The sequence below is a fragment of the Spea bombifrons genome, chromosome 7, assembly GCF_027358695.1.
Source record: "Spea bombifrons isolate aSpeBom1 chromosome 7, aSpeBom1.2.pri, whole genome shotgun sequence".
Lineage (NCBI taxonomy): Eukaryota > Metazoa > Chordata > Amphibia > Anura > Pelobatidae > Spea > Spea bombifrons.
Window position 1 is genome coordinate 45,676,130 of NC_071093.1, and position 25,943 is coordinate 45,702,072.

Sequence of the window (25,943 nt, forward strand, 5' to 3'; positions counted from 1 at the left end):
ATAAATAATAATAATACAGAAAAATAATGAATGCAGATATTTTGTATCACCCCGCAGGTTGGAGGCCGCCATCGGAATGCTGTAGACGTGACACATGTAAACACGCGCTTTGTGCTTGAAGGGGTTAATCCGTGCAGCGCGGGGTTACTCACCTCGGATATCACGCTCCGTCAGGATTTCCAGCCGGTTGGTGCAGAGCTGGGAAAGCATGCGCCGCCGGCCTCCGCACAATGGGCTGTTTTGGTTTGGGCTGCTGGACGGGGATTAGACGTGACAGCCTCAGTGGGAATATCTTCCTCTGGCCCCCGACGCGGCCACCGCGGACGTATCCTCATACCGAGCCGTGCCAGATGCCACGGGGTTAATGGACTGCAGAGAACGCGAACCCCGGGTCCCGCCGCGAAATGTTATGGTGGAGAATCTCTGGAGCATTCTAATTTATATTTTAGAACGCTCGTAGACGAACCTAGAACCCGCAGGCCCATAAGGACTAGAACCTTAATCAGTTGTTGATCCCGTTTTAGATTCAGGAGCCGTGTGAGAGGCGCACGGCCGTCCCGACAGACGCTCGGCCGCCCCGACAGACACACGGCCGCCCCGACAGACGCACGGCCGCCCCGACAGACGCACGGCCGCCCCGACAGACGCACGGCCGCCCCGACAGACGCACGGCCGCCCCGACAGACCCACGGCCGCCCCGACAGACGCTCGGCCTCCCCGACAGACGCACGGCCGCCCCGACAGACCCACGGCCGCCCCGACAGACCCACGGCCGCCCCGACAGACGCTCGGCCTCCCCGACAGACGCACGGCCGCCCCGACAGACGTTCGGCCGCCCCGACAGACGTTCGGCCGCCCCGACAGACCCACGGCCGCCCCGACAGCCGCTCGGCCGCCCCGACAGACGCATGGCTCCCCCAACACACACTCGGCCGCCCCGACAGACTTTGATGGGCGCCTTGATTTCTGACGGCTGAATAATGAGATTAAGAGATTAGAGGGAAGCAGCCGGATTTTTCACATAACATCGAATTAAAAAGTCAGGCAAAGAGACGTCAGGAGGGCGCGTTCTTCGTTTAAACAGAACGGGCGCTCGGAACTCCGGAATCGGGTAGAATATTTACGTTTTTGGTTAAAGACATATTTTTTTTTTTTTCATCTCCGTCAAAACAAAGCTGTAAAAAATATCTACCAATAAATTCTGCAGACCGGGAGCCGCCGTTGCTGGCAGTCATGTGATATTTTGGGTGACTTTCCCGGCTCAAACCCCACACTGAGCTGATGCTTTATGGCAATGCTAATGAAGTCCGTTCCTCCATAGACTTTCATTAGTCAGAGAGTCCTGATGGGTGATTAAGACTGAGCCATTCTATTGTTCCCCACAGGCAGTATGCCGAGCGATATTTATAAATAGTTACTTATTTTTAATCTGATACCAGGAATAATAAAAAATGTTGAGAGATCTCTTTAAATCTAAAGTATTGATCAAATCCAGCACCAGAATAATCGTTTATCCACTAGGATAGCTGCCAATAGCCCCTGTTTAGTTTGGCTAGTCCCTCTTTGGGCCCCAAATCCCCTGATGCCCCTCTCTCCTCGCCTGATGCCCCTCTTTTCTAGGAGTTCAGTTTGTTGAGTATTTTACGGGATATGAGCGTCAGTTTCATAAACAGATAAAAATAAAACGGATTCTGCGGGGATGCTGCTTTATCCGGACTACTTCTTTAATTCATTTAGGAAGGCAGGGAATCCGTCTCAATTTCCTTTCCCAGGCAGGGCAGATCTACTAAACGCCGGGATATTAGCCCCGGATTAGTGGTAATAAGGCAGACTCGTCAGGGGGTAGCTGTGAGAGGCTCTGGCTATTCCCCTCCAGTGCTCCTTGCCACCTAGAACACATGATCGGGTAATGCATCAACACTGGATCCTTTATGTGTTTCATCCACGGGTCCATGAACTTCAATGATCTTAAAATTTGGCAAGTTTGTGGCTCCACAGAACTGGATTTAGAAACCCAAATATTAACCGTTTAATAAATAATCTGGAAAAAAACTATTTTGAAAATATCTTTTTATATAAAAACTCATCAGAAGAAACACAAATTATAAAAGCGAACCAAAATACTCCGTACAGCAGAATTTACAGAGTCTTTATTCACACATTAAATACACTTGCAGGATACAAGACTGAGTCTGATGCTTTTTAACCCTTCAGTAACCCCGGGGCCCCCCCGGTCGCACACGGCGGGTCCACAAAACGGGGTAAAACAAAACAAAAAAGGTTAAAAGCACAGAAGTCTGGCAGTGATCCAGCTATAAGATTGCAGCCGTGGCGGAGGCAGCGGGTTACCCCTGTGATGACCGAACCACTGAAATTACCCCCCCCCTTGGACCACCTGATCTACGCAGGAGCGTTCTCTCGGTTCTAGATTCTAGGGTTCCTTCCTGGGGTTATAGATGATGTTCGAGTGTTCTACTAAAACACAGCAGATGGCATTTCTTTAAAACTCCAAAATAAACACGGCCCGTCTGGAGCACCGAAGAGAAACGGGCGGCACGTTCTCCGATACGTTAGAGCCGGGGGCCTCTACGTGGCCAGTCGTGAGGTTCTAGGTACGTTCCAAGCTCAAGCACCACACCAGGATCATTCTTTACGGCAATGATAACGAAGTCCTGCTTATGCTAATGAAGACAACATCATCATAGACCATAGATTAGGCAGAAGGTCCTGTGGGTGATTAAGACTGAGGCATTCTATTGCTTAGCACAACGGGAGTTACAGGCTTGTCTTACTGACCAAGGGTACAAAGAGCGCCATCGAGAACCCTGTAGATGAAATAAAATGCGTTGGTAGAAGGATCCCCGGCGATTAGAATCCATGAGATTCTTCATAACACCCAGCGGGGATATTTTACTCTTTCACATAAGAATTCGTTTTACGGGAAAGTCGCGTGGAGATTTTTTTTTACCGGCTCATTGAGGGCCAGGAGACCACAGAGGTAAAACCACCGCCTCAAGCCTGAACAGGGGAGAAGAAATCCCCAAAATACAGAACACCGATAGTCTGCAGATCCCTCCTTACATCGAGTTTCATAAAAAAAATATTTTTTTTTTTTTTTTTTAACGAGAGTTGTAAAATAACCGACAAAGCACACCGTCCTCGTAGTTCATAACCTCCCCCAACAGAAAAAAAAAAAAATATATAATTAGCTTGAAGAGAAGACAGCATATTTTACAGTAAAATTTAACAAAAAAAAAAAAGTTTGAAGATTTACAAAAACAAAGTGCCAGCTTTTTTTCTGCTCAATAAAACAAAGACTATATACATTATTACTACACTGTTTCACCATCTTGTCTCCATCAAGTACCTCATCTCCTGGTTGGTGGATTTTCTCCTCCGCGCCATGATCTCCAATACAATCCATCATTATTAAAAAAAAAAAAAAAAGTATTGTTTGCTTTCCAGAATAAATTTAACAGAAAAAAAAGGTTTGTTCTGATACCAGTTTGATTCGCTACCTTTAATCCCAAACTGAATTCAGTTCATTAAACCCCCCCCCCCTTTAAAAAGATTTGCTCGTTGATAATGTAGCAAATGACTTTCATTGTTATAAAAAATATTGGGGGGGTTTTGTGTGCAAGTGGGACTGTACCTTTAAAAGACAATTTAATGAATTCATCTGGAGAAACTCCACCAATCAGGATTTAGGAAAAAAACCGAAAACAAATAAAAAAAAATAAAAATAGTGCACATTCAAAATGTATAAAAATATATAAATATAAAACATTTCTCTGAGACTCTATAATATTCTGAAATCCAGGCATAGAACGGCCATTTATTTGACTTCTGGATTTGGTCCCTTGCAGGGTGGGCTGCTCTTCATTATCAGGGGACGGAGAAGTCCACGCAGCCGATTGGTCTTCTTCGCTTATAGGATAAAAGTTTGGTTTCCAAAACGAGATATCAGAGAGAAACCCGAGACCGGGGGATTTTTTAAGTTTATTTTTTTTTTAGCTGCCAAGAGGTCTCAGGAATATCTGAAAGATCTCCGGAAAGAATAAAATCGAGAGTCACTAAAAACAAAGTTCAAGTCCATCGCGTCCTCAACGCATCAGGAGCTCTCTCCATTATCTCCCTTGGGGAGGAAGAAGAAAAAAAATAAAAAATAAAATAAAAGACCACCTTGCGCGGCGTTACCTCCGAGGAACTTGCATGAAGCTGCCCCATCTCCAAGGAGGCTACAAACACTCAGCTTGGGTCTCTACAATGGAATCTCCAGGAGTGCAAACATCGGGAAGAAAAGCAGACGACCGGGAAGGGGACACTTCTGGAAATATTCGACCTTCTATGAGGGCATCGATGCCGGAGGACAGGTCTCCTCGCTCCCTTCTGGGTCATCAGTTGGCCTCCATCTTGTTCAGTTTTCCACAGGACATATAGAGGCCATGATGTAGACCCGTGATGCCCAGGCGGACGCATCTCCTCTCCCCACGCCATCATGGCTCTAGATCAATCATTCCATTGTTATTCCACGTTGGAGATCGGTTGGGAGGATCCGGTGGCCCCACCAGGCCGATGGTTTGTTTTGTGGTGGGAGAAGCATCTCCCAAGGTCAGCGTCATAACGACTTCATATTCTTGACTCGCTCGGTGGCGATATCTTGTCAAACCAGACCCGGTGACCCCGTAGCGACGCATCCTTCGTTCAGATAACCGTCTCCCCTCACCCGCCTCATTCCAGCGCGATCTCACACGGGTTCTCGCGAGCCCCTATGGCCGCCTCGTAGACTTGTTTGAAGTCCTTGTAGCGCGGGGCACAGCCCAGCCAGGCGTCTCCGAAGTGCACCCAGCCCATGAAGAGGAAAGTTCCGGGGCCGGGCTTCACCCCGCAGCTCAGCGGGACCCGGATATCCCCCAGCGACCGGACGGAGCGGCCGTGCGCGTGGAACAGCGTGAATTTCTGGCGGTAGACGCGGGTGGCGGAGATCCCGATCACTGACTCCTGCAACTCGGCGTCGTTTCCGACCATGCGGATGTTACCGCGGACGACTGGGGAGGAGAAAAAAAAAAGCACGGATTGAGTAAAAGTCAGCATCGCTATGAAGATACATCATCCTGCAGCCATTACCCAGGCAGCCAATGGGAGAGGGATCCTTCCTTAACCTTCCTCCTATTGGCTGCCCAGTGTTCCTATGTAGATCAGTCGGGGTCCCAGCCCATAACGAGAACAGCAAGCATCCAATGGAAGGCTAGCATTCCTCATGGGCCCCCCATTGGCAGATTAATCTGCTGCGGGGTGCCCCCCACTGGTCTAAGGGGCCCCTTGTAGGGGAAGATCTGTTTGTTTTTTTTTTTTTTTTCTTATAAATACATTTGTGGGCATTAAGTTTTTTTAAATATCAGTAATGTAATAAAAACGTTCTAAAGAAGAAAAAATAAAAAAAAAAAGAAAAGAAAAAGGGGGAAAAAAAATAAAAAATGAAGATTTTATATTCTCCGTTACTGCGGGGCCAGGAATTCTGTGAAAATGTGTTATTTAATGATTTTCCAACTACTTTTAATCGAGGGGCCCAGGCCGGAATATCCAGAAGTAGAGGCGCCGAAGGCCTGGATCTGAACGTTTCTGGCAGGGGGGCAGGCGAGGTTTGGGTGAGAGAGCCGAAGAGAACCGGATCCGGGGGGAGGAGAAGCTGAACGCATGGCTGGGTAGGAGCCGCATTCCACCGCGTGAAGCCAGCCGAGCCCTAAATAATAGCCCTTCTGCCCCAGCCAAGAGCCCCCCACATCCCCCCACCCCAAACGGCCAATGAGAACGCCCCAAAACCAGCAGTGCCATCTACCAGACGGCAGGCGAGCAGTCCCGAGGAATAGGGAAATCTGGTTGGCCAATCACGAGCCTTACTCACCGAAGTCACTGGTGCAGGCGGCCATCAGAATCTCGGTGTCGTTGCACGGGCGGCAGGCACCTGCGGGAAGCAGAAGAGATTTAAATTAAAATTACGTTTTACGTAACTCTGTAGCCATTTAAAACCCCAATACTGGCAGAAAGCTGTTGGGGGTCATGCTGGCCAGAAAAGGTCATCACGAGTAAAATTAGGAAAAATATAAAAAAAAAAAAAAATAGCTTAAATAGTAAAAATAAAAGGGGAAACAAAAAATGTAATTGCCCTCCCGACGATCTCTGGCATTTAAATGCCAGCAGCAGCCAGAGCTCCTTATCAGTCGTCATGGAAACGGCAGCTTCTTATCTCGGGCTAATTAACGGGGTTATTGGCCATGTCCTCAGGCCCCGCAGGACACTGCCCTGCTGTTTAGAGAGGGAAAGGAGGAAGGGGGGGAGGCGAAGATCAAACACTTCCACCAAACCCCCCCCCCCAGCCTGCACGGGACCACCCTTAGCCAGCCTGCGTTAGGCCCGGCCTGGGATCACCCAGGGGCCGCGTCATGTGACCCCAAACGGTACATTGTATCTCCTCCAATAAGTGACTGGAAAGCAGTCCTGTGCGAAACGCGTCGGCACAATATTTTCTTTTAATGCGGGCACGCGCTAATTTCTCCAGTAAGGAACTCACCGTCCGCGCTCAGCTTGTTGAGCGGCAGGGCCAGCCGGCCGTCCCAGTCCCCTCGCAGTTCGTAGCGGAAGGCGGCGATCCGCCGGCTGATGTCCTGGTGCGGGGTGGCCTGTAAGAAGAGCGCCACCTTCTGGCGGGGCAGCCAGCTGAAGCAGTGCACTCTGGGCCGTCCGGCGGGACCCCCGGAGGGCCGCGGCTCCGGCAGCAGCAGCTCCAGCTCGCCGTCTTTCTCCAGGTAGAGCTGCGCGCCGGAGAACGAGGCGGCGGGTTTAATGCAGGCGGTGAGGAGCCGGGGCTCGGGAACGGGGACCGCCGGCGGCTGGCGGGGAACCAGAGCGAAGCGCAGAGCGCCCGCCGGGTACAGCCACTCCACGGAGCCCTCCGCGCAGCGCAGCACGGCCTGCTTCACCGAGCCGGCGTCCAGGGAGAGACCGCTGAGGAGAGAAGAGAGCGACGGTTACAACAGCTGGGACCGTAGCCAGTTCCATGCATTAACTACCACCCATAAGCCACGGGGGTCCGCAGGCAGGGGCACTTACCCCCTCCATTCTGTATCATCCCTCGCCCAGCCCAAAGCAACTTTCTATGGACCCTCACGCCTATAGCTAAGAGATAGGTTAACGGGGAGGAAAAAGTCAGGAAGTTGGGAAAGCTGCACCAAAAGCAGAGCGTCTTACGGGTTTGTTTAGTGAATAGACTGCAGGATTTGGAAGAGGCGACAGCTCTGCTTTTAATTCTGTTTATATCGCGCAGTCCAGACACTTCCTTTTTCCACCCCAGCATTTCTAGTGTCGCCGGCTAATTATCTTTATCATGCGCCTGGCGCTGTCCGTCTCAGAGATAACGCGGCCTCTTCAGATACGAGAATCCTCCCAAGAACCAGCCAAACTCTGCAGCTAGCTACTGAGGGGCTTATACGCAAAAACCCGGAGGGTGGTGGATAAGCGGAGCAGCCTCCCAGCAGAAGTGGTAGAGGGTAATACAGCGAGGGGATTAAACATGCATGGGGTCGGCATATGGCTCCTGAATCTAAGACGAGACCAACGACAGATTACAGCCAATAAAATGATCGTGCTAGAAAAGCAGTCGCTATGGAAACAGCACCAGAATAAATGCCCCTTATATGATTAAATGTCCCTTTGTACAAAGATTACTTGCTTGTGGTAAAGAACTAGTTAATCACTAAAAGTGCCCCCTTCCGGGTCGCCCCCCCAGTCCCCCGGGGCAGGCAATTGACCCGGGTTTTGAAAGCCCTGCACTTTGGGGCAGTTAAGTCTGAAATTGAGTCAAGTCCAAATTGACAGACACCGGCAGCAGCTGGCGGGGGCGGGGGCGGGGGCGGGGGGGGGGGGTTATTGGGGCTTTAACAGCCCGGTCAGCAGATGTTGGCAGAAGCCAGAAAGGTGAAAGCGCTCGGCTGCGCAACATCTTTACGCAAAAACAGCCCGAGCTGCGCCGATCGTAAGCTCTTGAGACCTAACCAATTAAATCTTTTATCTCAAGCATAGGGCTAAGGTGGAGGGTAAGTGGAACAGCCTGCCAGCAGAGGTGGTAGAATGGGATATATGGCTCCTGAATCTAGGTGGGTCGGAGGGGAAATTCTCTAAAGGCACATAAAGGGTGCAAACATTTTTTAAATCTGACCCCCTCCCCCATGTTTAATAGAACACAAGATTTTAACTTTTAAGGGTTTTTTTATGCTTAAAATGATGATTTTACTACCCGATTCATTTATTGCGCAAGAAAAGTTAAAAAGTTCGTAAAAAAACCGAGTCATTTGGAATATTACAATTGGTGATTCATTTATATATAAATTATTATTATTATTAACTATCTGGTGGCCACCCAGCTCCTGCAGCGGTTTAGGGGGGCTCCAGACCCCAGAGGCAGGCCGTCTGTCTGGGATGATGAATTACCATCTTCAGTGCCCTCCCTGAAAGGTCAGTAGGTGGCTAGTGAGTCAGCCAGCTTGGCCAGCGCATTTTAACCCTTACATCACCAGCCCTGCAAACATCCTAAAGGGGACTTCTCAAAATTTTTATGTTTCTGCAGATTTACGGAGCAGAAAGTTTAAAAAGAGATGAAGACCACCCAACATCGCAATTATTCCTGGAATTTATATGGTTAAGTTTGCAAACTTCTCGAAATTAACCAAAATTATCTGATTTTAAGTAAAATCTCCACTGAACTGGGGTTAAATGTTTCCAATATATCCTCAGTTTAGTCCAATCTTATGGAAAAATAAATACAAGCACTTAAATATATATTTTTTCTTCATTTGTTCCCTTTTTTAAAAAAATATATTAATCTATTTTAAAAACTCAGAATTTTAACATCAGTATAAAAGATATTTTCACAAAAATTATACATAATAAAAAGACTCCCAGGATTTGCCCCAAAAGCGGTAGAAAATAAATAAAAAAAGTTAAAATCTTTAGATTTCAGGTTAAAATCCTTACCTCTCCCTCCAGCTGCACTGAGACTCCCTGTAGCTGCAGGACACGGAGCAGAGGCAGCCCAGGTAGAGAATCCAAACGTGGAGCTGCATTTTCCCTTGTTTTTCCTCCCCAGGGGCAGTTTGCGGGTGACAGAGGGGCAGTCGGATCACGCCCGGGCTCCCGGTCCCTTTAAATCCCCGTCAGCCATGGAGCGCCCGGCAGCTCCTCGCATCCCGAAGAACTTCTCCTGCCTCCTCACCCCGAGAAGCCCTAAAACACGGAGGGGGGGAGTTTGGAATGTTCAGGTAGCCAATAGCAAAAGAGCAATACAAAACTTTCAGCCAATGAGAAACAAGAGATGGCAGAGGACCAAGTTTCAGTCCCTTCCCCCTTTCCCATGCGGAGAACAATCATGGAATTAAAGATCCGGAGGGGTGGCAGAAAGTTACGAAGTATCCGTTCCAGATGTTCCGGGCGGCTCGGGCGCTAGAGGGGGCTCCGGACCCTCGCTTACCCTGGGAGGAACTTTCTAAAATAATCGTTTTTTTTAAGCTTTTTTAAACAAAAAAAAACAACTATTTTTGATTTTTTTAACTTTAAAAAAAAAAAAATGTATTTTTTTAAAAAATAATTTATAAAAGCAATGGACCGGAGCGAGCAAAGTTAAGCGGCCTCCAAAAATCATGTAAAATAAAAATGCATAATTACTCCATTTTGGTTTATTTTTCTTAAATATTTCCTTCTCGCGTCCCTAATTACGCGCTCTTTTTTAAAGTTTTTCTGTTTTTTGCCCTCTTGCGCTCCGGAAATGGTCGGTTAAAGGGCAGTTTAGATAAAACGCGTGGTTTTTAATGATTTGGGGTCATTATTTGTATTATTTAATCGGATTATTGATTGAGATCAATTTATTGATTTGGTCACATGGCAGCCGGTGTGATTGACGGGACAGAACCCCATTGATTGGGGGGTCAATCACATTGATTTTAGGGGGGGGGGCTTTATTAATGGAGGGCCGGTAACGATAATGAAAACATATGGGGGTCTCGCCGATTATTGATCCGCTTCCCGGGTTTATCATTAGATTGATTAATGTGGGCGGCGCCGCGCAGAGACAATGATTTGGGTTCATTTGCAATCATTTTGGGCCAAACCCAGGGCTGCCCAGCAGACAAGTCTTTGATTATAGTGAGGATGCAACACCCAGGAATCTCAGCCAGCGGAGGGCCGACCCCGGGAGTACCTTCTGCAGTAAGGGCTGAGCCGGCCCTGAATAATGTATATGTGATATAGGGAGATTTTATAAAGCATCTCACTGATTTATCTATACATTATACAGGGGCCGGTCACTGATTTATCTATACATTATACAGGGGCCGGTCACTGATTTATCTATACATTATACAGGGGCCGGTCACTGATTTATCTATACATTATACAGGGGGGCGGTCACTGATTTATCTATACATTATACAGGGGCCGGATCACTGATTTATCTATACATTATACAGGGGGCCGGTCACTGATTTATCTATACATTATACAGGGGCCGGTCACTGATTTATCTATACATTATACAGGGGCCGGTCACTGATTTATCTATACATTATACAGGGGCCGGTCACTGATTTTTCTATACATTATACAGGGGCCGGTCACTGATTTTTCTATACATTATACAGGGGCCGGTCACTGATTTCTCTATACATTATACAGGGGCCGGCTCAGTGAAGTCAGGGAAATGATTTAATTTAGCAAATCCCCGGCAGACTGATGAGTTTAGTGAATAATCCCCTTTGTGGATTAGGAACAATGGCTGATTTGTGAGATGAGTTAATGAGGCCCCCCATCGCTCGCTTATTATTCGGGTGACTTTAACGGGAATTCTCATAAAACGTGATTTCATTGGATACAATTTTCATCGTTTAATTCTAATGATAATTCAACTTTTTATTCTAATAATAATAAAAATATATATATATACAGGTATACATACAGGACAGGTGTACATACAGGACAGGTATACATACAGGACAGGTATACATACAGGACAGGTATACATATAGGACAGGTATACATACAGGACAGGTATACATACAGGACAGGTGTACATACAGGACAGGTATACATATAGGACAGGTATACATACAGGACAGGTATACATACAGGACAGGTGTACATACAGGACAGGTATACATACAGGACAGGTGTACATACAGGACAGGTTTACATACAGGACAGGTGTACATACAGGACAGGTGTATATACAGGACAGGTATACATACAGGACAGGTGTACATACAGGACAGGTATACATACAGGACAGGTGTACATACAGGACAGGTATACATACAGGACAGGTGTACATACAGGACAGGTATACAGGACAGGTGTACATACAGGACAGGTATACATACAGGACAGGTGTATATACAGGACAGGTGTACATACAGGACAGGTGTATATATGCTTTAATGTATGTCCGCCTGTACCTGTGTGTTTGGACAATCGCTTGGGGTCCGTCACTAATGAAGCCCCCATTACCCTGACAGCCACAAAGTTCCAAACAAGACGGGGACTATGGCATTGTGTGCGCGGGGACAATGGGGGGCAGGGAGCCGGGGGGGGGGTATTTACATACGTCACATGGCATTTAAATGGCTGACGGGGAAATTACCATTCAATGGAACCTTTTATTTCCTAAACAGGTTTCTGTATCTGCTGAGAGTCGGATCACGGCGGCTGCTGAACTCATTTCACTACAAAGTGCGTCGATGAGCCAATTATCCCGAATCTGCACATAATGGAGTCTGGTTTAGGGGTAAGTAACCTAATTAATAATAATAATAACAATAATAATAGAAATAATAACAACAATATTAATAATAATAACAATAATAATAAGAATAACAACAATAATAATAATAATAACAATAATAATAGTAATAATAACAACAATAAGAAGAGCAACAATATTAATAACAATAACAACAATAATTCTAAATAATTCTAAATAATAAAATCTCATAACTACTAAAAATGATGATTTATATTATTAATATTATATTAACATATATTATATATTATTATTACAATGAATATTATTAATTCTAAATAATAATACAAATAAAAACACAAATCTATAATCGCACTGGAAATGTTAAAAACTGTTAATGCCGGGATGGTAAGAAAGTATTTTTGAGTTCTTTTTCTCCCTATTTTTTTCCGTTCTGTTAACCCTTTGTGTAACCATTATCTGCGGCTTTATCTCGGGAGAGGTCAAGTGGTTGATACGGAGTATCTCTGCCCCCCCCCCCCCGGGGGCCAGCATTACCTTTGTTTATTGTTTATTGTTTACAGCAATTTGCAGCAAAACAATAATCCGATTCCAATTGCGTTTCTTTCCAAAAAAGAAGGTAAACAGCATGGATTTGCTAAGAAAACATCATTTGGAAAAAGCAATCCTTTCTGCAGGATAGGGAATAGCAGCCCAGCAGAGGTGGTAGATTATAATCCAGCAAGATAATTATTGAATCCTGAATCTAAAACAAGGCCAACAACAGATTAAGGTTTGGAGTCTTTACAGACCGAATGGGGGCCGAATGGGGCCGATAAACGCAGATGTCAGTTAACCCCGCAAAATCCTTTACCCCTCGGCACAAATTGGTGAAAATTGTGTCAAATTGTTAGAAACATATAATTTGGAATCCGCGAGACGGGAAGAACCGGCTCCTAAAATGCGATTTTGAGTGACATCGTCCTTCTTCGGGGTCCAAAGCCTCGGACAATGAATCCTTCGCCCCGCCGCCGACGGGCGAGTGACGGGCGAGTGACGAGTTTGTCAAACCAAAGATTACACGGTCTGGTGAAAGCATTTGGTGTTGTGGGAAAGGTAACACTCTCAGCCGCCCCGGCCCGGCGAAGGCGTTAGAATTCGCAGCTCCGTGTTTGTTCGGACGTCCTCGCGAGGTTGTTGGTTTCATGCGGAGTTCCACAACCTGATCTGTTCCACAAACACGGCGGGGAGGTGCGGAGCGGTCGCTGCTAACGTTATCTCAATCCTGTCAGGGGCAGGGGTTTAACAATAGGTTACAGAGAGGGTGGTAGATAAGCGGAACAGCCTCCCAGCAGAAGTGGTAGAGGGTAATACGGTGAGGGTATTAAACATGCATGGGATAGACATACGGCTCCTGAATCTAAGACGAGACCAGCGACTGATTAAGGTTTGAGTCGTTACAGCAGGAGTAACGGGCCGACACTCAGATGCGTTACAACAGCAAGTGCAGACAGAAATCGCCTGCGAGGAGGATGAGGGGGCGACGGCTGGGGGTCCTGATCCATTCTACGTTACGAAGTGATGTCACGGAAGTGAGTTATGACGGCACGGAGCGTTCTTTAGCGGGTATCTTATTAATTTGTGAACCGTGGGGGGTCTATTCACTAAGGGGGGAGCTGGGTTTTGAGTCGAGTTCTACACTCAGCGGAGCCGCTGGGCACAGAAATGTATTTAGAGGAATTGGACTCGAGTCGGTCTGACTAACGAGCTTAATGACCAACACGCCTGAGTGACCGACTCGATACCAATGTATCGAAGCATGAGTGACCGACTCAACCAATGTATCGCTGTATGAGGGACAGACTCAATGATCAGCTGGACTCAAGTGGAACTCAGAGGCAACTCAGAGGCTGACCTGGATGGGAGACGCTGAACGTCCAACAGTAATTGACGGAACATAACTTTTTCAGAGTAGACGAGTTGGCGTTCTGGTGAGTTGGCCTTCTGATGAGTTGGCCTTCTGATGAGTTGGCCTTCTGATGAGTTGGCGTTCCAATAAGTTGGCCTGGGGATGACTTGGCCTCCAAATGAGTTGGCCTTTAGATGAGTTGGACTTCCAAAGAATTGGTCTTCCACTGAGTCCATCTTCCATTGAGTGGCCATTCCAGTTGGCTCACTTGAGTGTTATTAAGTAGTCAACTCAAATCTTTTGTGAGCAGATCGGTGTGAGTGTAGACGAGTAAGGCCTACCCCGAAAACTCATCGTGACGACAGTCAATCCATTGGAGTTCTTCACCATTCTGGATGTTGGGACGTTCCCATTGTTTGGGATTGGGGGGTCCGGGTTTATTGGGGAATTTAAGGAATAAATAAAATTCCCCTCAGCCCCGGGGGGGGTCTTTCTTTACCTCCAGGTGGGATCTCATCCACCCTCATTGTCTTTTCTTTGTGTCCTGAAGATTTTAAGCACAAAAGCTGGTATTTGCTCAGCGCCGGGTTAAATAATCTGTAACTGCCCTGTCCCTGGGACGAGTCCCTGTGAGGCAGGTAGAGCCGCATTCCTCAACTGCCCCTTCTGCCCCCTGAGAGGGGGCGCTAAAAGCAGGCGCTGACCCCTGCAGAGTCCGCTTTCCATCGCATCGGCGGTGAGCGGGCGGAAGAGCCGCCGACACGGACAAACGCGTCGAGGATAAAAGCCCCTGTCATCTCCACGGCCGCACCTTCGCGCCCTCCATTATCCGAGCCGTCATGATTGCTGACGGCCGACAGCTTGAAGAAAAGTCCCACGCCTCGGAGGTCTCAGCGTCTTCAGACTCCGTCGGGAAAGCCTTCTGGCCGTAGATCGAAATAAAAGGCGACGTTTACCAGCCTAAAATTCTGCTGGAAAATCTCAAATATCATAAATGCAAATAATACGTATGGTTACCATGGAAACATTCCCTTCGGCCCGCATGAGATGTAAAGCTACATACTTCGGACGGAAGCATGGAAACCACCAGGCGTTTGATGCAATGTCTAACAGCTACTGTTTCAAAACAAAGAAACTTTATTTAATGCACAAAAGTTAAAACAGGTGTGGATTTTTCAGGAAACAGGCTAAATTTCTGATATATAAAAAGCAAAAACATAAGCAGTTCCGAGCAAAGCAATAAGTGTTGTGCAGTTACCATGGCAACCTATTGTTGCTAAATGTTCAATTTTATCACTTTAAACCCCACATTTTCTCTTTTCTCTATAACTCCTTGTAGTTTATGCTTTGCCCGGGGTGGCTTTAGCCGTACGGATGAGCGGTCCTGGACTGGCACACTGGGCAAATACCTAGAGGGCCGGTGGCTAACAGCCCCAATACTTACCCCGCTGCTGCTCCAGGGGCAGATCATGCAGTGTGCGGCCGCTGGTTGGATGCGTAGAAGCAGCCGATTGCCCCACGTATGTCACTAGGTGACTGCTGGCCTTAAAGTGGCGGGGCTGCTTAGACGTCCCCGGTCCGGCCCTAGGGACGAGCCCCCTTCAGGGCAAAATTTGCTATATGTGGGGTCAGAGTTCACGGGGTCTTGCGAGAAGCGTCTGAGATCGCAGACATCGAGACCTTATCTGTCTCTGAATGAGTTAATCGGCAGCAGGGATCAGTGCGGGGACTTCGCCGACCGGAAGGGCCGGTTCTCTGCCCGCCTGAGATATTATCTCCTCAGCTCCTTTCCCGTCACCCGTTCCTGGTTCACGACCCGCCATTCAACATCGAGCCGAAAAACCAGTTCAACCGCGAGGACGTCTAGGAGGCAGGGGCCGCTGTCTGTGTCCGAGACCCGCAGACGCTCCTTGTATAAGAACCGGTGAATACATTCAATACGTGTAAAGATACTATACATGAAATGCCTTTACCGAGAGGGGGGTAGATAAGTGGAACAGACTCCCAGCAGAAGTGGTAGAGGGTAATACAGCAAGGGGATTTAAACGTGCATGGGATAGACATACGGCTCACGAAGGAGAGTTATTTAAGGGGCAGATCTTCTAGCTGTGACCCCAATGGGCATATTGATGACTGTATTACCCCAGTGTGCCCTCTTTTAATGACCACCATCCAAACCCCTTAATTAACTGCCCCTCCGTTGCTTCTTCATCGGCCAAAGACATGCTACGGTTCGACCAATCAGAACAATCGCTGGTTCTAATTATTATATGGTGTTACCAGCCAATCAGATAATTTATAGATAGTTCTGCGGATTCTGGTTACCAGCAGCCAATCAGAAAGCTCCTTTGTTATATTAATCTGTCCTCGGCACTGTTTCAGCCAATCGGAAATGGGAATATATTTGTCTCGTCGGCCCTCCTGGGTGTTGACAGCTGCGGAAGTAAAGATTTGCGGTCAGGTTCCTAATCTAGATCTGTTAAAGTGTCCCCTGTCAGCGTTTCACCCCCGGGGGGCAGAATCTTTCCCCGAATAGCCCCGGCAGGTGTACTCCCTGAATAAACACCCCCGGCGGGGAGGTCAGGGCAGCTCCTTCACCTGCCTTTGGGCCACAGAGGGAGATTTCCAAAAAAAGTCCTGATCTAATATAATAACTCGCCGGCAGATCGGCCCCATTCGGCCCCCGTCCGGTTGCCCGTTTCTCCTGCTGTAACGACTCAAACCTTAATCAGTCGTTGGTCTCGTCTTAGATTCAGGAGCCGTATGTCTATCCCATGCATGTTTAATACCCTCACTGTATTACCCTCTACCACTTCTGCTGGGAGGCTGTTCCACTTATCTACCACCCTCTCAGTAAAGTAAAACTTCCTTCCATTCCACCTAAGCCTCCGACCCTCTGATTTTAGATTCTCTCCGCTAAGCTTACCTAAAACCCCAGAGTTTGGGGTACCCTGGGTGTGAAGCCGAAGCCCTGCTGCCCCCTGGGAAATCTTTTGAGTTGCAGGCCGGGGGCTGGATGGTCCCGCACAATTTGCATGCGTAATGTGGGAACCGCAGCCCGTACAGAGAAGTGCCTCACGCCGTACGATACGAGGGGCCGCGAAAGTCTCGGGCTGTGACAATTGTGTCTCCCAAGCCCATAAAATACCTTCAGAAAAAAAATATATATATTAAAAAATAATTATAAAGAAAAATGCAAAATGGGAATTTATTTTATTAAATAATGCATGCAAAAAATATTTTGTTTTCAAAGAAAAATTTGGAAAATTGAAATTTTTTATAAAAAAAATGCACTGGAGAATTTTTTTTTAAAGAAACATTTTCAGGACAAGATTTTTTTAATTAAAAAAAAAAATGTATGAAAATACAAATAAAATAGCAAACTGGGAATTTTTCTACAATTTTTTTAACAGTATACCAGGTAGAATATTAGAATATCTATCTGGAATTTTCAGACACTCTCTCCTTGGTTTTGGGGTCGACAGATTGACGGGTTTTTAATTATTATTAATTAATTTTATTACTTATGACATTATATTTCTTTTTAAATCTTTTTATTATATTTTTTTTTCCAAAAATTAAGCTTTACCGTGAATAAAAAACATCCATGCGTGTATATTCTTATGTACTGTAATGCATATTACATCATATGACATCATTACATCATGATCGATTGTGGAAATCCGTTGCCATGGCGACTGCATTGTTCTCCCACTTTGGACCAGAATTTCTAATTATAAATATTGAAAAAAATAAAAATAAAAACATGAATGACATTTTAGAAATAATTGTTAAAATAAATGTATTGATACACTTTTCCATAGATTAACCCCTCAATTCCCATTCTTCTCAATTTATGTTTCAATACATTTATTTTAACAAAAAAATAAAATACAAGCACCCCCCCCCCATTGTATGCGTGAAATGCATCTGGAATTTAAATGCCTCATTAAATAATTGTTACAAAATGTTCTATTTGCGGCCGCACTGATTGTGTTTGGAAATGTTTTTCCTCCCCCCTTAATACAACAAGCCCTCTTTGCATTTGTGGCGGGAGATAATCCCCCCCCCATGTCCCCATCTCTATTATTCTTGCCCCCACCCCAATCCTTGTCCTCTATACCCCCTCTCCCCCGCTGTAATCTGTCCCTGCTGTCTGAAATACCCCTCGCCGTCTCTGCGGTCGGTGGCAGGTTCCATACGCAGCCTTTAGTTCCACAAGCTTATGCGATTTCACACGGACCTGCACCCCACTGTTACCCCGGGGGGGGATTATGGCAACTAACGGGGACCCTCAAATCAATTTCACATACCCCCTGATATTTCTATTTACCCATCCAACCATTTAAAACTATTTTAAAGCCCCTTAATGGCCTGAAAGGAAGCCGCGCGTTTTATCCAGACTTCTGGCTCTTAAATTAATGATTATTTACTGAGAGGGTGGCAGATAAGTGGAATGGCCTCCCAGCAGAGGTGGTAGAGGGTAATACAGTGAGGGTATTAAACATGCATGGGATAGACATACGGCTCCTGAATCTAAGACGAGACCAACGACTGATTAAGGTTTGAGTCTTTACAGCAGGACAAACGGGCAACTAGACGGGGGCCGAATGGGGCCGATCTATTTCTGTGTCTGCATTATACATCCCTGCTTTCTCCAATCTCTATCAGGAGTCCCTATTGTGTGACCTTCCCCTTCGCTCACTAATCTTTCGCAGATTCCGCTGTCAGACACACAATGCGTGCAGGAATTTTGCTGCATCAGCAAATGCAGATGAAATAAGGACTCGGGGATTGCGATCAGGACACCTCTGTGCAAGCAGCTGCCCCGTCCACCGGGTCCTGGGCACCGGAGAAGGACGGGGAGCCCGCATGTTTCTGCCCGTCTGGAGTTCGGGTCACAGAGCTGGCTGAGCGCAGTCTCATTAATCAAAGTGTCAGAACTTTCTATACCCCCAGCCACTAATAGAGATACAATGGACTGGGGCAAGAGCACAACGCCCCGGGGTATAAATCTCCCAACATTTATTATTCCTTCTGTCAGATTATCCGGTTCATCACAAATTACAGATCAGCCTTTACTCCGAGACCTCACCGCCTACTTTCATTTCTTTATTTCTAGTATCAGATTAAATATTTTGCGGTTTTCTTTTTACCCCAGTTGTAGTTTTTGCCCCATTTGCCATTTGTATGATTCTCGCTCTGTTATCTGATCCCCGATCTACTAAACACAGCGACTCCTTATCATACTGCCTGTGGGGAACAATAGAATGGCTCAGTCTCAATCACCAGCCGGACTCTGTAACTAATGGAAGTCTATGGAAGAACGGACTTCATTAGCATTGCCATAAAGCATCAGCTCAGTGTGGTGTTTGAGCCGGGAAAGTCACCCAAAATATCACATGACTGACAGCAACGACGCCTCCAGGTCTGCAGATAAAGGGAGTTTATTGGAACAAAATGAGATTATTAACTGGGGGTTTATCTCTCATTCCGCGGATACATTTATTTCTCATTCCGCCGGATATACATTTATTTCTCATTCCGCGGATACATTTATTTCTCATTCCGCCGGATATACATTTAATTCTCATTCCGCGGATGCATTTATTTCTCATTCCGCGGATACATTTATTTTTCATTCCGCGGATACATTTATCTCTCATTCCGCGGATACATTTATCTCTCATTCCCCCGGATACATTTATTTCTCATTCCGCGGATACATTTATTTTTCATTCCGCGGATACATTTATCTCTCATTCCGCGGATACATTTATCTCTCATTCCGCGGATACATTTATCTCTCATTCCGCGGATACATTTATTTCTCATTCCGCGGATACATTTCTCTCTCATTCCGTGGATACATTTATTTCTCATTCCGCGGATACATTTATCTCTCATTCCGGGGATACATTTATTTCTCATTCCGCGGATACATTTATTTCTCATTCCGCGGATACATTTATCTCTCATTCCGCGGATACATTTATTTCTCATTCCGGGGATACATTTATTTCTCATTCCGCGGATACATTTATCTCTCATTCCGGGGATACATTTATTTCTCATTCCGCGGATACATTTATCTCTCATTCCGGGGATACATTTATTTCTCATTCCGCGGATACATTTATCTCTCATTCCGGGGATACATTTATTTCTCATTCCGCGGATACATTTATCTCTCATTCCGGGGATACATTTATTTCTCATTCCGCGGATACATTTATTTCTCATTCCGCGGATACATTTCTCTCTCATTCCGCTGGATATATTTATCTCTCATTCCGCGGATACATTTATTTCTCATTCTGCGGATACATTTATTTCTCATTCCGCGGATACATTTCTCTCTCATTCCGCGGATACATTTCTCTCTCATTCCGTGGATACATTTATTTCTCATTCCGCGGATACATTTCTCTCTCATTCCGCGGATACATTTCTCTCTCATTCCGTGGATACATTTATTTCTCATTCCGCGGATACATTTATTTCTCATTCCGCGGATACATTTATCTCTCATTCCGCGGATACATTTATCTCTCATTCCGTGGATACATTTATCTCTCATTCCGCGGATACATTTATCTCTCATTCCGCGGATACATTTATTTCTCATTCCGCGGATACATTTATTTCTCATTCCGCGGATACATTTATTTCTCATTCCGCGGATACATTTATTTCTCATTCCGGAGATACATTTATCTCTCATTCCGCGGATACATTTCTCTCTCATTCCGCGGATACATTTATTTCTCATTCCGCGGATACATTTATCTCTCATTCCGCGGATACATTTATTTTTCATCCTTCCTGCTCCTCTGTTTGGATAAAAGCAATAAAAATGTCCTTGGATTTCATTGTAAAATCTGATCCCCCCCCCCCGGGAAGTACCATCGACTTTGGTAAATATGTCCAGGGCCGGCACTGGGGTTGACTAAGTGGCCCTGAGACGTTAGAGCCAGCGGCTGGATACACGCGTTACACACGCAGTCGCTCTTATCTAGTCGCCAGCTTCATGCCGGAAGACACGACCCGGGCTGGTAAAGTATAAGACCCTATCGGCCACCAGTGCTCAGGATGGCCAGTCTAGACCTGACTATGGCCCAGCATTCCCCTCCCCCATTGGAGTAAATCGTAGACCTGCGGCATGCATACATTATAACTGCCCCAGATATCCCCATGTCTGGTCTTTTGCGCTCCATGATAATGCCCCTTGTTTCCTGGGTCTCCCTGCTTCTCCCTTTCATGTTGGGTTTTTTTTGTGTGCCCGTCTGTGTATTTCAGCATTTTTTCGGGATGACGTTATTCACAGGAAGGGAGGGGGAGGGGGTCGGGTTACCATCTCTCTGTCTCCCTCGCGAAGAAATCCCAATTAAATTCACAAGGGGATTGTTCAAATATTGTCGGCCCCTTCTGAAAGGCACAGCCGGGGTCGAGGGACATGAAACCCACCCCGAAAATCAGCAGCGAGACTGCAGAGGAGCTACGGGCGCGCTAATAAATACGGCTCATAGCTGCCAACTGCCCCGATTCAATCCAAGAATTGTGACAGGACAGGCTTTGGTTATTAAAATATATCTAAACTATTCATTTCCTTATTGGTGCCAAAATATCTGATTATCCAATTAAAAACCAGATACTTGAAACCATGGTGATTTGTACATTAAAACAGACAGTTTCAGGCAAGAGACGGGAATTAATAAGGAAGGGTCAGAGGTCGCATTTAATTTAAGGCCTAGCCTCATCCTCTTGGAGTAATCCGGTTACTATGGAAACCGACACTATGAGGTCTAGCAAGATGGCCGAGCGGTCAGTGCAGCTGTGACCGGCCTTTCATCAGCGTAGAAGTGACCCCGGACAGCCTCAATGAGACCCCCGAGGCAGAGTCAAACACAGCTGGGGGCAGAAACTGGGGGAGGGGGGCCGAAACTGACCTCAAAAGAGACCGCTTTGCAATTTCACCAAACATCTGCATTTTAGAATTTCACTTTTTTGTTAACGGAAAAAGAGTGACTTCAGATCCTTCCCGTCTCCTAACGGGCGATATTTCCCCAAAAACGAAAATGCAATTTTTATGCAAGTAGGGGGGGGGGAAGGCCAAAAAACGGTAAAAAAAAAATAGATTTTCGGTATTTTGGTTAATCACAGAAAACTATTAGCTAGAAAATGAGAAATTCTGGATATTTCTGCCACTACTTTCCAGAAATGATTTAAATCCAAATCGATAATGTTTTAAACGCTTTTAAGTTAGAACCATAAATGAGCCAATTTAAAAATTGAAATATCCTTCAAAAGACAAAATTCTTTTTTTTTCCGAAATAACTATTTTTAATTTTCATTAAAGACCAAATCCGTGGGCTGCTCGGTTACAATGTAGAACCAAGCGGCTACAAAGTTACCAGTGGGCGCCCCAATGGAACCCGGACCCCCAATTCTTCATCTTTGGGGGCCATGCTCACTGACCTGAAGGCCTGCAGAAGGGCCAGATCTTCTCGGCCCCTCTTTAAAGAGAAGGCCCATTGGCGTCTCCAAGGAGAGGCAGGAACCCAAAAGTTACCCCCTCTGTAGTAAAAGTTAACCACGTGGAGGGCTTCGATTTTGGGGTAACAAATTTGGGATTTTGGAATGTAGTAAATTCTAGCAGCTTAAGTAAATTTAGTAAATTACTACTAAGCGCTTCCCTGTAAACTATCATCCCTACACACACAGGGCAATTTTGTTGTCTTAAAGAATATGACATCATCTGTGATTTTGCCACCTCCACAGGGGTATCAGGGTAATGCCTGGGTCCTTATGACATCATCGCATTTAGTTTTCCCAGAGCAGGAGGGATTCTGGGAAATGACTTGGGTTGTAAAATCATCACATGAACTTTTTTGCCACAGAAGAAGATTATGTGCACTAGCTCGGGTTATGATGTCATCACATTTAGTCTTTACTGGAAGAGAAGTGCATTCTGGGTAGAGTTTGTATGATGAGCTCATAACACACTCTCCATTCCAAAAACACGAGCAAAGGCTTCTGGGTCGTTCTGTAATGTAATCATTTATTTAGAAAGTACCCGCAGAGCTTAACAACGGGGAAGCTATGAGTAGCTGCGACCACCAGAGCTTACAATCTAAATCATGGGTACGCGCAGTAACATCAGTGATGTGGAGTTAAATGCCTGGATCTTAGCACAAAGCTCTTAGCAAAAGAATGTTTGGGGCAATAAAAGTGTATTTACCCCCCACCCCTCCCCGGTAGCGCGGGGAATATCCTCGCATTCTCATTGGCTGCGGCTCCGTGACGCCCCGTGATTCCCACCATCACAAGTGTAAAATCCCCGCTGTAATCGCGTGTTCTGCTCCGTGTCTGGAGCGCCGAGGGTCCAGACAGCACAACAGCTGAGCACAGCGTGGGGGCGACCCCGGGCCGGGCCGGTGTGTGCGCTCCTGGCGCCCCCGTGTGGACAGGGCTGGAATTACCACTTTCCCGTTTCACGCGCAGCTTAAAGGGCCAGTAAAGGGCGTGGGATTTATTTTCTTTCCGGCGTCTGCTTCCCTTTTTTTTAGGGCAGGAACAGGCACAGAAACCCCAACTTACCGGCCTATTGGGAAATTAATTGTGCGATTTGGTGAAATAACTAGAAACATAACCCAGAACCTGCCGGCAGATCGGCCCCATCCGGCCCCCGTCTAGTCGCCCGTTTCTCCTGCTGTAAAGACTCAAACCTTAATCAGTCGTTGGTCTCGTCTTAGATTCAGGAGCCGTATGTCTATCCCATGCATGTTTAATACCCTCGCTGTATTACCCTCTACCACCTCTGCTGTGAGGCTGCTCCACTTATCCACCACCCTCTCAGTAAAGTAAAAAGACAGTAGCCAGATTTGTGAGATTTGTTTAAAGCTCCGACACGGGAAACACCAATTAAAAAAACCCCGCGGTTCTGCCGAGTTACACAAACTTTTATCTGGATTCTGTGAGTTGTAAATAAATATTGCTTTTTATTGAGCAGAAACGTGCATTTTATGGGGAATTCCCTCGGAACGTTATGGAGGATGCCGCGTGTATAATCTTACAGCAGTCACTCAAGTCAATCAGTGGGATTTTACCCCAAATGCCCTTGATGTTGATAACTTGTTTGGAGGCAGTTTAACCCTTTGAGTGTCAGCCCCATTAAATCGTTAATGGATCCAGTTTGGGCTCTGGTTTCTGGCAGTAGCTGTAGCCGGGGGGGGGGTAGTAGATGTATCCGGGGCGGGTAACGGGACAGCCCTGTGTTACATGGCGATTGTTTAGTGTATTATCACAGTGATAGGATCCGTTCTTATATATTCTTATTTACAAAGGTCTTTATACTGATTGTCTGTTCCAGGGCCGGACTGGGGGCGACTAAGTGGCCAGAAGTTGTATTTGCATCCAGCCGGACATCGCATGACCCGATCTGCCCCCGTACAAGTAGGTATCTTGCCTGGACCGGCCACGTGGCACCCAGACCCAATGCCCGGTGGGCCTTCGGCTGACGAGAGCTCAATGTATGGTCCTCAATGGGGTTTTTCTAGGACCCAAAATAGCATTTACCCCGTGACGTTGGGTTCTGAGCTGTCTGTGGCTCTTTTGGACAGGTTGGGGATCTAATGGTCTATGTAGAGTTGGTGCTCAGAGGACCTCACGCTAAGCCACGATAAACAGGCCTTCCTTGGGACTTTGTGAAAGCTCGGTGGCTGGAAGTGACTTCAAAGACCGTGTGGACACCAGAGAGGCAGACCCACACCGGCAGGAGCAGTGTGGACAAAGGGTTAATTTATTTTTATTTCTTGTCCCTGAAGCTCCAAAGTCCTTTTGCTCAAATGGCTGAAAATCAGGAGGACACCGAAAACTGTACAGTCATCGCCAATGATGGGACTCAACCAGCGCTGCCTCAAAGAGACGCGGCCAAGTGGCCGATCCAGAGACTCACCTGTCTCTTGGGATTTCCCTCTGGCTATTAAACAGCTACGTCCTCCACGCTGCTGCCAAACCCAACTCGCCAACCCTCCCGAACAGAGACCATTGGCCGTATTCCTTGGGCTGAAAAGATTGAATTATGGTAATTTTTTTAATATATTCAAAGCATGGTGAGGGACAGCACAAGATCGTTCTATAGACAGGACTCTCCTAAAAGAAGAAGAGACTATGGCAAAAGGACGGGATGATAGAGACATGCCAGAAAGGACTCAATATATGCCGAGACAGACTGTGCAGAAGAAAGTGATGGAGAGGGAGAGAGAGAGAGAGAGAGAGCGAGAGAGAGAGAGAGAGAGCGAGAGAGAGTGAGAGCGAGAGAGAGAGAGCGAGAGAGAGAGAGGGGGACGGAGAGAGAGAGAGAGAGAGAGGGACGGAGAGAGAGAGAGAGAGGGACGGAGAGAGAGAGAGAGAGAGGGATGGAGAGAGAGAGAGAGAGAGGGATGGAGAGAGAGAGAGAGAGAGAGAGGGACGAAGAGAGAGAGAGAGAGAGAGAGGGACGGAGAGAGAGAGAGAGAGAGAGAGGGACGGAGAGAGAGAGAGAGAGAGAGAGAGGGGGACGGAGAGAGAGAGAGAGGGGGACGGAGAGAGAGAGAGAGAGGGACGGAGAGAGAGAGGGACGGAGAGAGAGAGAGAGAGGGACGGAGAGAGAGATAGCGTGGCTATATAAATAGTATATACTAGTAAATTAAAAAAATAAAAATTGGAGATAAAATGAAATTGATGACTTAGACCGGAAGCTTCCTCAATAATAATAATAATAAATTATGAAGAAAGAGAGATCCAGTGTTTTAGTTACACAGTGAGACAAAAGCCGAGACGATGAGACGGGGTTAATCAGATCGTAACGGGACCCCCGGACCATGGGTTTACTATCTCGGGAAGCAGAGAATGTAACAGAAATCACATGGCTTCTTGCATACGCTGGGCAGGGATGGATGAAGACGCGGAGCCTCCATCATCTCTCCCCGACGGAAGCTGAGATTCAAGCAGGGGCAGTTATTTACAGGCACTGGGGCAAGCCGGGAAGATGTGGGAGAGAGGAGGGACAGCTCTCTCTCTATCCAAGCAAAGGTTTGTACAAGGCATTAGCTGCCTGACGTCATTCCGGTCAATAAACCTACACCGTGTCCGCGTCTCTACCCTTCTTATGTGTCCGATGGCTACTGTATCCAACACAGCTCGACACATCTCCTTCTAGAGGTCAGGAACCCGTCAAAACCTGGATGTTCTCCAACCGGTGCTTGCTTG

The 25,943-nt window shown here is 46.6% G+C and overlaps 1 protein-coding gene across 1 annotated transcript; it reads right to left on the reverse strand.

Annotated features, from left to right (window-relative positions):
- Positions 1 to 4,599: 4,599 nt before the first annotated feature.
- METRN (meteorin, glial cell differentiation regulator) lies at positions 4,600 to 9,149 on the reverse strand. Its single transcript, XM_053470875.1, has 4 exons — positions 9,031 to 9,149; positions 6,572 to 7,005; positions 5,906 to 5,965; positions 4,600 to 5,048 (listed from the first exon to the last, which is right to left on the reverse strand). Exons 1-4 carry the CDS (start codon positions 9,117 to 9,119, stop codon positions 4,732 to 4,734), a joined length of 900 nt encoding a protein of 299 aa, XP_053326850.1. The 5' UTR covers positions 9,120 to 9,149; the 3' UTR covers positions 4,600 to 4,731.
- Between the last annotated feature and the right edge of the window lie 16,794 nt (positions 9,150 to 25,943).